The sequence below is a fragment of the Onychostruthus taczanowskii genome, unplaced genomic scaffold, assembly GCF_017590055.1.
Source record: "Onychostruthus taczanowskii isolate IOZ18803 unplaced genomic scaffold, ASM1759005v1 scaffold56, whole genome shotgun sequence".
NCBI classification, from domain to species: domain Eukaryota; kingdom Metazoa; phylum Chordata; class Aves; order Passeriformes; family Passeridae; genus Onychostruthus; species Onychostruthus taczanowskii.
In genome coordinates this window covers 2,820,253-2,835,668 of record NW_024503235.1, presented here as the reverse complement: position 1 = coordinate 2,835,668, position 15,416 = coordinate 2,820,253, and the positions used below count along the sequence as shown (strand labels likewise).

Sequence of the window (15,416 nt, the reverse complement as noted above, 5' to 3'; positions counted from 1 at the left end):
CTTATACAAGCAGGGATTGATCAATCACTCTGCTGCAGGCAGAGCCCTGCTGTGTTGGGGTTCCTGGGTCCAGCCCCGCCATTCCCATGGTGCTGGGAACAGCTGCCCCCCCTGAGCTGATGGAAAATCCGATGAGCTCATGATGAGCACGGCACCCAGCCCTGGCTGCTGCATGCCCCAGCACTCCCTGTGCTCCTCAGCCCTGCAGCGTGGGGTGCAACACTGCCATGGCTCTGTCAGGCCAGTCTGGGCAGGGGGCTGCACCCTCAGGCCCAACACCTGGCCCTGACACCGACTGTAGGGACCCAAAGGGATCAGCACCCCAAAGTCAAAGGATAACTACAGCCACAGCTCAGCCCTGCCAGTAGGAGCTGACACTGTGCAAGTCTGGGAGCAAACAGGGATAAGGATGACAAACAAACCCTGCCAGCACCTCTGAGCAAAGTACTGTGTGGGACACCCCATCCCACCCATTTCCACCTGCTCCCTATCCCTCTGCTCCCACCTCTCTCCTCAGCTCCAGGACTTTGCCCTGGCCCCAGGCTGCTCCCACCCTGCTGCTGTGACACAGTGCCCACAAGGGCTGATTTGAAACCCTGTCCCCAAAGCACTCCAGCTGATTCCCTCTTGCCATGGGGAAGTGACCCAACAGGATCCAGGGGACGAGTGTCTGTCCCTGTGTCCTGTCCTGGGGTGGACGGATGCAACAGGAACCCATCACCAGCAGCATGCCAGGGCAACAACCAGACCCCCAGCATGCTGCCATGGGGCAATGCCACAGTCCATGGCAAATCCCGGCTGCTGCAGGACAATCCCCTGTGGGTGCCAGTGACAAATGGGCCAGCAATGGGCTGAGCCACAGCGGGCTGCGCCCTGCCCTGCCACAGCTCGCGCCTGCTCTGTAATTATCCCAAGCCGCATCTGTAATTAGTGTCCTGATGTCATGGGGTCAGGCCTGGGCAGCCCCACGCGCTCCCCGCCACCCCCACCTTGGCCTCCGGCCTCGGGGCTGGAGGAGATCACAGTCTTCCAACACCATCCGGAGGAGTTCCTGCCCAGCCCCGGCTCCCCGCCAGCATTGCTGCCGGAATCACATCCCAGCGCTGTTCCAGAGCCCCCGAGCTGCTGCAGGGTTGGATCTGTCCCTCGGGCCAGCGCAGGGCTCGGTAACTCCAACCACTGCCCCCTTCCCTGCAGCATCCTGCCGGCTCCCTGGATCCTGCCTGGGAAGGAGAAGGGCCACCCCCTGGCCTCCCGAGCCTCCCAGGGCTGCCAGTCACCGCTCCCTCGGCACAGGGAATGCGCTGGAGCAGCCCTGCGGCTATAAATAGAGCGGGAGGCGCAGGCACGTGTGGCCGCAGCACACGCGGGTCCGGTGTGGGGCACGGGCAGGGTGTGGGGCTGCAGCAGCGCCTCGGGGTGGGACAGCCACGGGAGGAGGCTGAAAGCACTGAGCAGAGGAAGAGCAGTGTGGTCCTGCTCCGGGGAGATGCCAGCGCTGTGCCGGGAGGATGGAGAGGAGGCCCCACACTGCTGCCACGGAGCACCAGCACTTTATTGCAGGGCAGAGAACCACAACACTGCCCGCGGCACACGGGTACCTCGCGGGGTACCTCACATCCCTTCCTCTGCCAGCACCCTGTGCCCACCCTCGCTGCTAACACATGCGTAAGGGCCGGGCAGTGCCGGTGACACTGAACTGTGCGCTCAGCACCTCCGAGGGTGCCCGCATCTTCTGGCCTGGCTGCTGCCCTCCAGCAAAGAGGGTGAAGGTGCCGGGCTCCAGGCGCCAGTCCTGCGCCCAGAGCGCGCGCTGCTCGGCCAGCACCTGGAAGGACAGCTTGACCTCTCGGCCGGCCAGCACGGCCACACGGTGGAAAGCCACCAGCTGCCAGCGGGGCACCGGCACGGAGGACTGCTCCCAGCGCAGGTACAGCTGCACCACCTGCACGGAGGGATGGGACTCAGCACAATGGGGCTCCACAGCAGTCCCCTCGCAGGGGGAGATCGGGCACATCTGTACCCTGCACGGCCAGATCAGTGCAGAGCAGCTGTGCCCACCTCCTCGCTGTCCCGCAGTCCTGTGTTCTCCAGCACCACAGACACAGAGAGGTTGGCACAGACGGGCAGCACTGGGGGGCTCAGCACCAGGTCCCGATAGCGGAAGGTGGTGTAGGACAGCCCGTAGCCAAAAGGGTAGAGCGGGGCCTCCTGCCCATAGTACCGGTATGTCCGTCCCTCCATGGTGTAGTTCTCCATCGGTGGCACCTGTGGGACAGGGCAGGGCTGGGCGGGCACAGGCAAGAACCACAGCCCTGCAGCCCACAGCTGCTTCAGCCACCAAGGCAAAGAAAGGCTAAGGGTGCAACCAGCAGCCGTGGCCTTACCTGGTGCATGCCTGCAGGCCAAGTGGCCGGCAGCCGGCCAGCCGGGCTGGCCCCCGCCTCGCCCAGCAGGACCCTGGCAATGGCCAAGCCCGTGGCCTGGGCAGGGAAGAAGCAGGCCAGGATGGCCCCCACGCCGTCATGTGCCTGAGCCCAGCTCACGTCCAGGGGCCCCGCGTTGAACAGCAGCAGAATGACGGGGCGCCCAGCGGCTGCAGGGAGGTGGCTGTCACTGAGAGGCTGGTAGTGGCACTGCTGGCTGCCACACCCCGGGATGTGCCATGGATGGGGAACACCTGGGTGGGCTGAGGTCCCACAGAGCCCCTACCTGCCTGCACAGCATCCTGCAGCAGCTCCAGCTGGTGCCCCGGCAGGGACAGGTCACTCCGGTCTTTTGCCTCTGTCTCCACATCTACCCCTGGGTGGGGACAGCCAAGGGAGAGCCCTTACACCCCTGTGGGCAGACAGGGCAGAGGGGCACCGACCGCCTCAGAGGTGGCTCATGGGCAGCCCCTCTCTCCCATAGCACTCCCCTTCCTCTGGCAGTGCCCACCCAGTGCCCTCCCACTCCAACTTACCTGTCCCCAGGCAGACCAGCACCACATCAGCTGCCCCCACCACCCTCACCAGCTCTGCCCGTGAGTACTGCTTGCACCGTGGCTCTCTGCAGCCCGCTGTGAAGCTGACATTGGCCCCCAGCATCTCCAGCCCTCTCCTGCACCAGGGAAGAGCAGAGGACACAGGGGCAGCTGTGCCCCAGGGTTGGGGCACAATGGGGACAGCCCCCTTGCCTGGCCACCAGCCAAGGGCTGAGCAGCTCCAGCAGCAGCCCTGGTCAGTGCCCAGAAGAGGGGAACAGTGATCAGGAGAGGGGAACATGGGGTGGGACCACGCTTTCTCACCGGGGAGTGTAGATGTACTGAGGCTCTGGCACTGGTGCATAGTCCCCAAACAGTACCCGGGGATTGTCAGCAAAGGGACCCACGACCTGCAGAGGGCAGAGGGGTTAGGGTGGGCACCAGCAGCCCTGTGACACCTGTGTGCCCTGGGTGTGGAGCCAGCATGTCCCCCTGCCCACCACCTTGCAGGGGCTCACCGCAAGGTGCTGGCTGAGCAGATCCTGGGCCCGCAGGGGCAGTGTCCCCCGCACATTTTTCAGCAGCACAAAGCTCTTGACAGCAGCTTCCAGGGAGAGGTTGCGGTGCTCAGGGCTCTGCACCACACTCAGGTCCAGGGAGCTGTAGGGGTTCATGGCTGGGGGGTCAAACTCCCCCAGCCGCATCCGTGTGTAGAAGAGGGGCCGGACTCGGTCACGCAGCATCTGTGGAGACCCCGACCCCAACATCTCAGCTGTGCTTGGCAGGGACAGCCCAGGCTCTCTGCCCACATCCCTGGTCTCACTCCCCTCGGCTCACCTGCAGTGTGATGTTGCCCATGGCCAGAGCCTGAGGGATGTGCATGAAGACGTTGTTCCTCATGCCATAGGAGAGCTCCAGGTTGCAGCCAGCATTCACCGAGGCTGCCATGCCAGGGAGAAGGGAGAACTCCTGTCATGGCTGTGCGATGCCTGGGGACTGACCCCATGCCCAGCCCGTGAGCTCACCAACCGCTGTCTCCAGGAAGCTGTGTGTGTAGTGGTGCCCTAGCATGATGAGCTCCACAGCCCCCTCGTCGCTCACCACGTAGCCATCAAAGCCCCACTCTCCACGCAGGATGTCCGTCAGCAGCTTCTTGTTGGCACAAGCGGGAACGCCATTGATCCTGTTGGAGAGGGGATGGGGCAGCCAGGAGAGCAGGGCACTGGCCATGCCAAGGGCAGCCCAGCCCACGTGGCCTTCACCACGCCCCACACCTGTTGTAGCTGCACATGAAGCTGTAGGAGCCAGCACGCACACATGCCTGGAACTGGGGCAGGAAGGTCATGCGCCAGTCCCGCTCCAGCACCTGCACCACGGCAGAGTGGGGTCAGCACCTGGAGTGCCCCCTGCACTCTTAACACCCCCTGCCCTGCTGTGCTCACCTTGGCATCAAAGCTTAGCCTGGAGACAGGGATGTTCTCAGGGCCACCGTGCACGCTGAAGTGTTTGCAGCCAGCGCTGGCCTTAACGTAACGGGGGTGCTGGCCCTGCAGCCCCTGCACAAAGCTGAGGGCCAGCTCCCCACTCAGGAACGGGTCCTCCCCATAGGTCTCCTGTCCGGGGCACAGGTGAGTCACCCCTGGGAACACTGTCCCCACATCCCCACAGCCTGGCAAGTCACGGCCACATCCAGCTCGTCAGCCACGGTCCTTTGTGGCCCGATCCCAGCCAGGGAGCACCCGCCCAAGCTGGCACCTGGTTCCTGCCCCACAGCGGGTGTCTCATGATGTTCAGGACAGGGCTGAAGCAGCTGAGCCCGGTGTGGTCACTGTAGCGGCCGGCAGCAGCAAAGCTGTTGTGTTTGGCTCTCACCTCAGTGGCAGTGGCGTTGGCCACACGGTAGATGAGTTCTGGGCTAGAGGGACAGCACAGGGGTGTCAGGGCAGCATAGGCAAGGGGGGACCTGTCTCACCAGGTCCCATCCCACACCCCCGGTCCCCGGTGCTGGTACCTGAAGGCTGCGGCAAGCCCCAATGCCTGCGGGAAAGCCGTGGCCCATCCAGGCGCCTCGCCGTCGCCCCGCAGACACTCCGTGTTCCAGTTGTAGGGCGCGATGCCCAACCGCGGGATGGGGGGCGCGGGGCCGTTCCCCATCGCTCCCCCCCTCGCCACCTGCAGGGCAGCGGCGCTGAGCGGGGAGTCCCGCGGGGGCCCCGGGGGGGTCCCGCCGCCCCCTCACCTGCAGCACCAGCTCGGCGGGGCTCAGCCGGCCCAGCAGGTCATCGAGGCGGCGCTGCCAGGGCAGCGAGGGGTCCCAGAAAGGGAAGGGAGGCGGCTGAGCCCGGACCGCCCCCGCGCCCAGCGCCGCGCTCAGCACCAGCACCCGCAGCCCCAGCGCCGCTGCTGGGAGAGCCCCGCGCGGCACGGCACGGCTCGGGCCCCGGGATCCGCACGGCACGGCTCGGCCCGGCTCCCGGGATCTGCACGGCATGGCTCGGCACGGCTCCCGGGATCCGCACGGCATGGCTAGGCCTGGCTCTAGGGATCTGCACGGCATGGCTCGGCACGGCTCCCGGGATCCGCACGGCATGGCTAGGCCTGGCTCTAGGGATCTGCACGACATGGCTCGGCACGGCTCCCGGGTTTTGCACGGCATGACTCGGCCCAGCCCCGGTGCAGCAAGCCCCCGCGCTGGGCGCGGCGGGGCGGAGCGCGCTGCAGGCGTTCCTGCGCCCACCGGACGGGGCGGAGCGCGGTAGGACGGGACGGGTCAGGGGGGCACGGGGCTTTGCCGGGTCCCGGCCGCCCCCCGGGCCGGTTTGCGAGGTTCACCCCGTGTATCGGGGTCTGTATGCGAGGGGCGGCGAGCCCCGAGCCCCGCGCAGCCCGGCCCCGCCGCGGGGACAAATCGCGGCGTTTTGGTTCCGCCCGTCTCCCGGAGCATCTCCCGTGTGCGGGCGGGAACCGGCAGAGCCGCCCGGCGCCGTCAGACCGGCTCTCGGTGCCCTCGGCTGCAGCGGGGCCGGCTCGGCCCCTGCCCGGGGCCGGGGAGCAGTAACGGCTCCGCCTGGGAAGGATCTCCTGTGCTCACTGGGCGTTATGGCACGGCACGGACTGAGATGCCAGCGTGGGTGCCCTGTGTGCCCCTCATGCCCCCCAGCTCGGCGCGGAGGGACACTGCCAGGGACCTCTGCGGTGACCAGGGACACGGTGCCTTCTTACGTTGGATGTTAGGAAAATGTTCTTCCCCCAGAGGGTGCTGGGCACTGCCCAGGCTCCCCAGGGAATGGGCACGGCCCCAAGGCTGCCAGAGCTCCAGGAGCGTTTGGACAGCGCTCTCGGGCACAGGGGGGGATTGCTGGGGTGTCTGTGCAGGGCCAGGAGCTGGACTTCATGGTCCTTGTGGGTTTGTTCCAACTCGTGTTCTAGGACTCAATGATCTCCATTGGCCACCAGCACACTAGGGCCACTGTGATGGGAGAGCACAAGGTGGCATTTGGGACTGGGAGCAGGAAGGGACCTGGCATTGCACAGAGGAGACAGGGAGCACAGACCTGCCATCAGCTCACTGGCACAATGGAGGTGCTGCTGGCAGCCCCCCAGCCCGGGACAACCACAGCACGCCCCAGTGCCGGGCCCGGTGCCTCGCAGCTGGCCGTGTCCTGGGGACGCAGCCATGTAAGGCAATGCCAGCAGGTCACCGCAGCCCGGCCGGTCCCCACGCTCCTGCTCGCGGTGACAGCGAGCCAGCTGCTGGATTCCTGAGCAGCCAGCAGGAGTGGGGCGCTCCCCCTGTGCCCAGAGCATGTCCTGCCCCCAGCACCCCGCCCCAGCTGGGTCAGCGCTCAGCACTCCTCAGTGACAGGAGACTCAGGACAGGGACATAATGGGATAAAGAAATAAACTACATGAGGTTAAATAAATAAGTAAACAATGCCAGGCACACTCTGTCGGGGAGCAGAACCTGCTGCACCGGGGACCATGCTGGCTTGGGGAGGGTTAGGGGAAGCTGGGTTGTTCCAGGGAATATTCCTTGCAGTTCCAGCAGCCCCAAGCCAGGCTGGTTTCTGTGACACCCTGTCCTTTACCCTGTTCCTGTGGGGCGATTTGTGGGCCTCACAGGTGAAAACCTGCTTGTGTTCCACACTGAGCTGCAGCCTAAGGATCCGAGCTTGCCCAATCTTGCCAGCACAGGGCTTGCTTCATCCACCCAGCTGCGCTTTCCCCAGGAATCAGCCCCTGCTGAGCCCCTGGAGCCGGGCAAGGAAGGCACATGAACAGGCTGCGCAGGGCCTGGCCCTGGCAGAGCTCAAGGAGCGTTCATACAATGCTCTCAGGAATACAGTGGGACTGTTGGGGTGTCCTGTGCAGGGCCAGGAGTTGGCCTCGATCCTTGTGGGTCCCTTCCAGCTGGGGATATTCCACCATTCTACTCCTATTCCAAAGCGGCAGTGTGGGACCAAGGTGGGAGCAGGAGTGCAGCCCAGGCAAAGGCCCCTTTCCCATGGGGCTGGGGGGCCGCGGGGAGGCCTGCAGGAAGCCGGCAGCACGTAGGGAGCACAGCGGGGCCACCATGCCGTCACCGGCCGGGCAGGGGCCGCAGGCTGGCGGCCGGGGGCAGCGGGAGCGGCGGGGCCGCCCCCCCCCCCCCCACACGCGCCAAGATTGGGCGGTGCCTCGCTGTCAAGTGACACAACACACCCTCAGGCTGTTGGCGCGCGATGCACTCTGGGATTTGTAGTCCAGCCGGGCGGGCGGGGCGCGGACGGCGGCGCGGCGGGGACTGCGTGTCCCGTGGTGCCCCGCGGTGTCCCGCGGATCCCTTGGTGCCGCGGCGGACGGAGCGGCCGGGCCGGGCCGGGCCGGGCGGACACGATGTCGCGGCAGGGCGGGCGCGGCACCGAGAGCAAGAAAATGGTAACGGCGGGGCCGGCGTGGCGAGAGCATGGCGTGGGGCACCCGGGGAACCGGCCCGCGGCGGGGATGATCGGGCCTGGCCCGCAGCGCCCGGTGCGGCGGGGCCGGGCAGCCAGCAGCGGCACCGGGCGCTCCCGTTGAGGGGAAGTTCGCACCCAGAACGCTTCCCTGGCGTGTCTCCCTTCCCCTCTCCTGCTCATTCCGCGTTATCAGCCCGGCTGAGTCAGGAACTGAGAGATGGAGCCCCAAGCTCCAGAGCTGAGCTCGAATTCTGAGTCAAACCAGGTCGAATTCGTTAATTTTTAATGCAACATAAGTAATAAAAAATAAAACCTGGGGTCTTCTCCCTCTTTGGCCGTGAGGAGGGGTTGGGTCGGGCTTAGCTGCCCCCTCCTGCCTCTTCGCGCCCCAGGGGATTGTTTTCTAGGGATTCAGCTCCTTAAATACAATGTAAAGAATTGTGTTAATTCACTGGAGTTCTGACACTTCCGTGGCCGTAGAACAGACGCATTGTGTGGAGATTGTACACTGCTGTGCAGTGTCAAATAATTAAAATACTGGGAAAGCTTTGGGCACTTCAATTACATCAAAGGGGCCGAAAACGAAAAAAAAAAAATTGTCCTAATCTGAATTTAGGAGTTTGTAACAGCTCAAGTTTCCTTTAATAACATCTCAGCAAAAAGTGAGATCAGCTCTGGGTGTGCTGGGGCCGATGGGGGCAGGTGACACTGCCATGGCCTCACACGGTGACAGCACCTCAGGCTGGGGACAGCTGGATTCCCTCCATCCATCCCCTCTCCACCTCTGTCTTTACTAAAACTGAAACCCTTAAAACCAACACTACCTGTTCTGCATGCCTGTTAAATTCTCTGCCAAGTCTCTGATCCCAGCTGAGCCAAAGGAACTTCCCCCTTGTCCTTCCTGTGACGTGAATTGCCCAACCCTTAGTTTTCCAAGAAGAAAGCAAATTTTTAAATAAAATGCCCAAAGAAGGTGTCAGTTCTTTAGATCCAAAGTGTAGCAATAGCTCCTCTGGTTGTTTTCATACCTGAAGCCTTTTGTCCTTGTGAATGGCAATCCCAGAATCCCAGAATGGTTTGGATTGGAAGGAGCCTTAAAGTTCATCCCATTCCACCCCCTGCCATGGCAGGGACCCCTTGCAGTGTCCCAGGCTGCTCCAAGCCCTGTCCAGCCTGGCCTTGGACACTTCCAGTGACTCAGGGACAGTTACAGCTTCTCTGGGCACCCTGTCCCAGGGCCTCCCCACCCTCCCAAGAAAGAATTTTTTCCTAATCCAGGAACAAGACAAGGTGGAATTCCCTGTGTCCTCTACAAACCCAATTCCTATTTGGGGGTGTTTCCTCTGTGTGTTTGTTGTGGCTTTGTGTGAACTTATGGTGATCTGTGTTGTCACTTAACTCTGATCTTGTCTCTTTTCCCTCCCTGCCTGCTGCTGCTTTCATTCTCTAGTATTGGTATTTGCCATTCATTTCACCTTCTGCCTCTCTGCAGCTCATGGTAGGTGACAGATCCCAGGTCAGCCCCTGTGATCCCTCTGCATGCCAAAACTGACAGCAGAAACCAGTGCTGGGGGTTTGTTTGTTCCCCAAAACACTTCCTTTTGCAGAGTTTTGTTCTGCAGCCTGTAATGACCTCCTTAATCACTGGCCTGGCTTAATGGCTCCCAAAAAATGCTCTTTGACATCATTTGAGGGTGAGGATTGAAGGTGGTGGCTGGGAGAGGATAATTTTTCCCTTTTTTTGCAAATTTTCTGCAAATCTGAGAATTGTGCAAGGAAAACATGAGTGACTTTGGTCCTGGCCAGTCCCAGAGTAGATGTGCACAGCACCTGAGTGCTGAGCTGGCCTGGGCTTGGCCTCCCTGAGCCTGTTCTGGGTCTGAGGAGCTGATTTCAGTCTCTGAAGCAAATTCTGTGCCTGGACAACTTTCTAGGACCAGATGAGTCCTTTTTCTTGGTACAGAATGTCATAAATCCCTGAGTGGAGGAGCATTTTGGGCCTGTTGGAAGGACCAGAGCTGGACCCTAGCAGTCACTGCCTACTTGTAACATGAAACAGGGAAGAGTTTGAGTCAGATCTCAGCTCTAGGCCAGTGCTTGAGGTAAATTCAGGGCCCTGGCATGGCACCTCCAGCTATCCAGGAGGTATTCCAAAAACACCAAAGTCCCAGAATAGTTTGGGTTGAAAGGGATCTTAAAACTCATCCAGTTCCACCCCCTTCCAAGGGCAGGGGCACCTTCTAGTAGACCAGGTTCCTCCAAGCCTCATTCCAAGGAGAATGAAGTTGTTGCCAGAGCTGGAGCTGGGATCTCTCTTTATTAAACTAGAGCTGGGATCTCTCCTTATGAAACTGGAGCTGGGATCTCTCCTTATGAAACTGGAGCTGGGATCTCTCCTTATGAAACTGGAGCTGGGATCTCTCCTTATGAAACTGGAGCTGGGATCTCTCCTTATGAAACTGGAGCTGGGATCTCTCCTTATGAAACTGGAGCTGGGATCTCTCCTCATTAAGCACCAGGTTCCTTTGAGGCAGCAGGTCCCTGTTCCCCTCTCCGTGCCCAGGGTGGCGGCGCTGGACTCGGCGGCAGCGGAGCCCAGGCAGGTTCTGTTGGGTGAATTTTCTTTTCCTGTGTGCAGAACTCAGAGCTGTTCACGCTGACCTACGGTGCCCTGGTGACCCAGCTCTGCAAGGACTACGAGAATGACGACGATGTCAACAAGCAGCTGGACAAAATGTGAGTGCATGCACAGGTGGGAGTGGATCCGCCCTGCTGGAGCTGTGTGGGAGCAGGGATCACAGCAGGGATCACAGCAGGGATTGGTGCCTCAGGTTTAGCTTTTATATTTTTCAGATTCTGTGCTGCTTTAGTGCGTGGTTCTGAGCTTCATATTAAGTGTTGGTAAGCTCTCTTCACAGAGACAGACAGACAGGTAGACAGGTAGACAAAACAATTCCTTTCCTTGCTTGGGACCAAGGACAGCTGATCCAAATCTCAGGCCCAAGAGCATAACCAACATGGACTGAAGAGAGAAAAATAAGAAGGATGGGGCTTCATAAGCTAAAGCTGTAATTGGACAATTTACTCCAATATGCAAATGGAGCAGAACTTATAAAAGTGACAGGCCTCATGACCAGTCGTCTGTTTTTTTGTGACCATTTTGGTTCATCTTGGGTGTAGCCCTGGCTGGGCTCTTGTGCTGCCCAAGGTGAATCCATTGAGGCCTCCTAATAAATCCCTACTTTATTCTTTAACTCTGTCCAGCCTCTGTTCTAGCTCAGCCTTCACCAGGCACCAGGATGACAGCAGGGATCACAGCCACATCCCTCTGCGCTGCTCCAGGAGCAAAAGCCTGGCAGGCTGAAGTTACTTAACACTAACATTTCTCAGATTAGACTTGGCTTCTTCACTCTCCTCTTTTATAAATATTGTTGTCTTTCTGAAGCTGTTGCTCTGGTCCCTTCACAGGGGTTACAACATCGGTGTCCGGCTCATCGAGGACTTCCTGGCCCGTTCCAATGTTGGGAGGTGCCACGATTTCCGTGAAACTGCAGATGTTATAGCAAAGGTAAATGTCCAAGAACTGCTTTGTCAGGTTTTTTGGGGGGGATTTGCATGTGAGGATGGAATATTTACTACTTACAGCACTGTTCTGAGAGTTTAATGAAGATTTTGGGGAGGGAAAAAAAAAAACTTTAGCCCAGGTACTGCTGGCTGGTGAGAACTGGAGGAAAGGAGAGATGTTTGAAAACCCCTTGAGTAATTTTACAAAGATCAAAGCTGTGCTGTTGCCTCACCTGTTCTTGCTCCTCCTGTTTGCCACAACAGATTGCATTTAAAATGTACCTGGGCATCACTCCAAGCATCACCAACTGGAGTCCTGGGGGTGATGAGTTCTCCCTGATCTTGGAAAACAACCCCTTGGTGGACTTTGTGGAGCTCCCTGACAACCACTCAACCCTCATCTACTCCAACCTGCTCTGTGGGGTGCTGCGAGGTGCCCTGGAAATGGTGAGCCACATCTCCCTTCCCTTGGGATGGGTGTATGGACAGCCAGGAGTCAGCAGATAGTTGAATTCTGGTCTGTGTTCGTGACTTCTGGGTTTGTTTTGGGCTTGAAACACATTCCCAGGAGAAGGACAGAGCTGCAGGAGCACTTGGCTGCTGTCATGTGTGGCAGCTGAGTGGTGCCTCAGCCCCTTCAGCTCACGACCCAAGGGGGTGATGAGTTCTCCCTGATCTTGGAAAACAACCCCTTGGTGGACTTTGTGGAGCTCCCTGACAACCACTCAACCCTCATCTACTCCAACCTGCTCTGTGGGGTGCTGCGAGGTGCCCTGGAAATGGTGAGCCACATCTCCCTTCCCTTGGGATGGGTGTATGGACAGCCAGGAGTCAGCAGATAGTTGAATTCTGGTCTGTGTTCGTGACTTCTGGGTTTGTTTTGGGCTTGAAACACATTCCCAGGAGAAGGGCAGAGCTGCAGGAGCACTTGGCTGCTGTCATGTGTGGCAGCTGAGGCCTAGAGTGGTGCCTGAGCCCCTTCAGCTCACGACCCAATTTCAAGCACATCTCCCTGAGTTTGTATGAAATTCCAAAATCCTCACTCTGCAACTGCTGTGAGCCCTAGCTGGGAATTGGCTGGGACAGGAGAACAGCTGTGTCTCAAATTTAGGACTATGTAGAGCCCTGTATGTCATGTCATGCCCTTAGAACCCTTAAGCTGGTGCTCCATGATCATTCAGTCCCTGGAGAAGCTGCTGTGAAGAGGGAGTTACCAGCTGCTCTCTGCTCTTCCCTCACTTAGGTGCAGATGGCTGTCGATGTGAAGTTTGTCCAGGACACCCTGAAGGGTGACAGCGTCACAGAAATACGGATGAAATTTATCAGGAGGATTGAAGACAACCTTCCAGCTGGGGAAGAGTGAACCACAGCCCCGTCTCCCTGGGGACTGGAGGGACCAGCTGGGTTTGGCCATTAGCTTTCCTCACAGATCCATAGGGATCTCCTGCCCCTGCACATTCAGACTGACTCATTGACTGTCTCAGATGTTATTTTCTTCTACTCTCACTTCCATCCTCTGTAGAAGATGATTGTCTGGTTGCTGTTTATTTCCCAGGTTCATTCTGAAGCTTTTTCATCAGGTGATGTCCTTTTCCCTGCCCCTGGGGGCTTCCTAAGCTCAGTTTCCAATTATGACCTGGGCTGTGTGAGAACAACTGCTCAGACTCCAGGAGAGCTCCGGTCTCTTCACATCTGCATCGGTGTCAGAGGGCCAGAATTGGAGACCAAGCTACAAGAGCCCACTGATTCCCTGCTAAACCCTGTCCTTCCTTAAACGAGGTGTTTAAAATCCATTTGGAGATGTGTGTAGTGTTTCTGTAGATCAAACTGGCTTCCTGCACTTGATTCTGAAGTCACTGGTGAATGCGGGCTTGATCCAAAGGCGTGGCTGGGGAGAGCTGCTGGCACCAGGGCAGGGGCTGCTCTGCTCACGGGGCCCTGGCACCTCAGAAATCTGGGAGCCTCTTGGCCTTTCCATTGTCCTTCCCCCAGAAGCCTCACCTCGGGAGGGGAGGAGGTCAAACTCCAGTGGAGCAGTAGGAACTATTTTACATGGAGAAAGAATGGGTAAAATGGCATCGGTGCTCCAGAGTGGGCACAGGGCTGCAGGGGGAGTCTTGGAGTGAGGACCAAACTCAGGCTGAGGCCTGGGAGGTGTTAAAGACATTTCAGGCTCTGTTCTGCTGTTGGGGATGTCAAGGCTGCAAGGTGTGAAGGCAGTGCCAGGGTTTGTTCTCTCACTGGTGTTCAGGCTACAGTAGAATTTCCCAGTTACTTGACCTGTGGCACTTGCTGCTCTCAAAAATAAATACATAAAGAATTATTAGATAACAAAAAGCAAAGATTGGAGCATCAGCTTCCTCTGCCACCCAGAGCTAGAGAACACAGTCAAGCATTGGGTTCCCAAGTCACTTTACGTAGCATGAAGGCACAGCCCCTCGAGGTCTTTGTGAGCTCCAGAATTTGTGTTGGTTGGTGCCTGAATGTGAAGTGAGAGGGAGCAACCCACTGCTTGTGCTGCTCTTTTTTGGCTTTTCTGGGGGAGTGTTGGGTCATCTGGCACTGGATGGCTCACCCTGTCCCTTTTTTGCCCCAGAGAGTCCCTTTGGATGCCCCGTGTGACACGTGCCCTGTGAAGGGACAGTGAGTGGCTGTAAGAGCAGTCAGAGGCATGGCAGTGGCCCAGCGGTGGCAGGTGGATGTTGGTGGCAGAGGTGCCACATGGTCACACTGCAGAGCTCAAAGCCATCCCTTATTTCTCATTGTTGACCATTCCAAGTCACTTTAAAGCTGCATTTTAGGAGCAATTGCATTAAAAGAATCACGGTGTCAGTTCTTTGGTCTCCTCTTGCCTGTGTTCTGGTGGCGGGTGCTGGCAGGGTGACAGTGGTGACAGGGTGCCCAGGGCTGGCAGGGTGATGGCAGCACTGCCCCAAGAATTTCTGGCTGCCAGTGGGCCTGGAAGCTGCTGCCTGGAGGAACCTGCCCAGCATTCCACACGCAGAGGGACTGGGGGCAGACACTCAGTGTGGCTGCGTGGGGTCTGTGAATCCACTGTGTGCTCAGTGGTTGGGACTCTGCTGCCAGCCTGAGGCAGCTGCTGCAGAGCCAAAACTCTCTGTGGGCATTTACAGTGGCAAAAAAATCACCTGGAGGGGCATCTGAGCCTCCTCTGCTGCCAGCTCGGTGCTGCTCCATGGCTGGCACTGGCTGTGTAGCACTGCTGCCAGGAGTGTGGAGACAAGGAACAGCAAGGGCTGCTCTCCAGGAGCAGTTTGTGCTTCCCCTTCTTGTGTGAGTGCTCCCCAGGAGCCCTGCTCTGGTGGGATCTCTGCTCTGTGCTCACAGGCATTCCCTGCTCCAGGGTCACCCTGCAGTCACGCTCCATCCCTGGCACTGGGTGCCCAGGGCTGTGCCCTGACCCCTGCCAGCCCCGGGATGGGGAAGTGGCAGCTTTTGCAATAAAGTGGGTTTTTTTTTCTCTGGAGTTGGCAAGCACCACATGCTGCCAGCCTGGCCAGGAGCAGGAGCCAGCCAGGGCAGCCCCAAACAGCCCCAACATGCACTCACCTCCTGAGGCTGTGTCTCAGAGGGTCTGGGGGGAGTGAGATCCCTTGTCCTCACCCCTGCAGAGAGTGGATCCTGGACTCCTGCTCCCAGCCCCTTGGGAATTCAAGTAATTTGCTGGGCGACAGGGTCAAAACCAGCCCAGACCTTCTGGAAGAACAAAAAGCAGAAATTGCATTAACTAAATTAAAACTGTCTACTACTGAGCAGCTCGCTGCAGACAAGGCAGAATATGCAAAAAGCTCTGTTTGAAACCTACTAAATATTACCATGTGCTGTTTATAGGAAACAAATGGGGAAAGGCATCTGCATCAATAAACCCCAACGTGGCTGGGCTTGGACTGAAGCCTTTCCACGGCTCTGGGTTATTGAATACCCGTGGCTTT

General features: G+C 58.9%; 2 protein-coding genes across 5 annotated transcripts; one reads left to right on the top strand and one right to left on the bottom strand.

The window, feature by feature from the left end:
• Positions 1-1,537: 1,537 nt before the first annotated feature.
• LOC121342812 (probable beta-D-xylosidase 5) lies at positions 1,538-6,774 on the bottom strand. Its single transcript, XM_041417508.1, has 14 exons — positions 5,202-6,774; positions 4,974-5,134; positions 4,718-4,877; positions 4,405-4,575; positions 4,237-4,328; positions 3,988-4,145; positions 3,800-3,903; positions 3,481-3,705; positions 3,287-3,372; positions 2,963-3,099; positions 2,713-2,802; positions 2,388-2,596; positions 2,062-2,268; positions 1,538-1,945 (listed from the first exon to the last, which is right to left on the bottom strand). Exons 1-14 carry the CDS (start codon positions 5,616-5,618, stop codon positions 1,658-1,660), a joined length of 2,505 nt encoding a protein of 834 aa, XP_041273442.1. The 5' UTR covers positions 5,619-6,774; the 3' UTR covers positions 1,538-1,657.
• Positions 6,775-7,716: 942 nt separating this feature from the next.
• TRAPPC3 (trafficking protein particle complex subunit 3) lies at positions 7,717-14,295 on the top strand. Of its 4 annotated transcripts, XM_041417583.1 has the most exons (7): positions 7,717-7,879; positions 9,350-9,397; positions 10,538-10,635; positions 11,368-11,467; positions 11,728-11,823; positions 12,159-12,245; positions 12,707-14,295. In XM_041417583.1, the coding sequence occupies exons 1-7, from the start codon at positions 7,838-7,840 to the stop codon at positions 12,824-12,826; spliced, it is 591 nt and encodes a 196-aa protein (XP_041273517.1). In that variant the 5' UTR covers positions 7,717-7,837; the 3' UTR covers positions 12,827-14,295. The 4 variants fall into 4 exon arrangements, with proteins under 4 accessions (XP_041273517.1, XP_041273519.1, XP_041273518.1 ...); XM_041417585.1 differs by lacking the exon at positions 12,159-12,245 and having other exon boundaries at positions 11,728-11,910; XM_041417584.1 differs by lacking the exon at positions 9,350-9,397 and having other exon boundaries at positions 7,722-7,879.
• Positions 14,296-15,416: the final 1,121 nt, after the last annotated feature.

What these genes read in the sequence shown, in the direction of transcription:
- TRAPPC3 (XM_041417583.1), top strand. Translation starts at nt 7,838, where the DNA reads ATGTCGCGGCAGGGCGGGCGCGGCACCGAGAGCAAGAAAATG. An exon ending in GCACCGAGAGCAAGAAAATG is followed by an intron (nt 7,880 to 9,349) that starts GTAACGGCGGGG and finishes TTCATTCTCTAG; the next exon opens with TATTGGTATTTGCCATTCAT. An exon ending in CTGCAGATGTTATAGCAAAG is followed by an intron (nt 11,468 to 11,727) that starts GTAAATGTCCAA and finishes TTGCCACAACAG; the next exon opens with ATTGCATTTAAAATGTACCT.
- LOC121342812 (XM_041417508.1), bottom strand. Translation starts at nt 5,618, where the DNA reads ATGCCGTGCAAAACCCGGGAGCCGTGCCGAGCCATGTCGTGCAGATCC. An exon ending in CTTCCTGGAGACAGCGGTTG is followed by an intron (nt 3,904 to 3,987) that starts GTGAGCTCACGG and finishes CTGGCATGGCAG; the next exon opens with CCTCGGTGAATGCTGGCTGC. An exon ending in GCAGGATGCTGTGCAGGCAG is followed by an intron (nt 2,597 to 2,712) that starts GTAGGGGCTCTG and finishes ACCTCCCTGCAG; the next exon opens with CCGCTGGGCGCCCCGTCATT.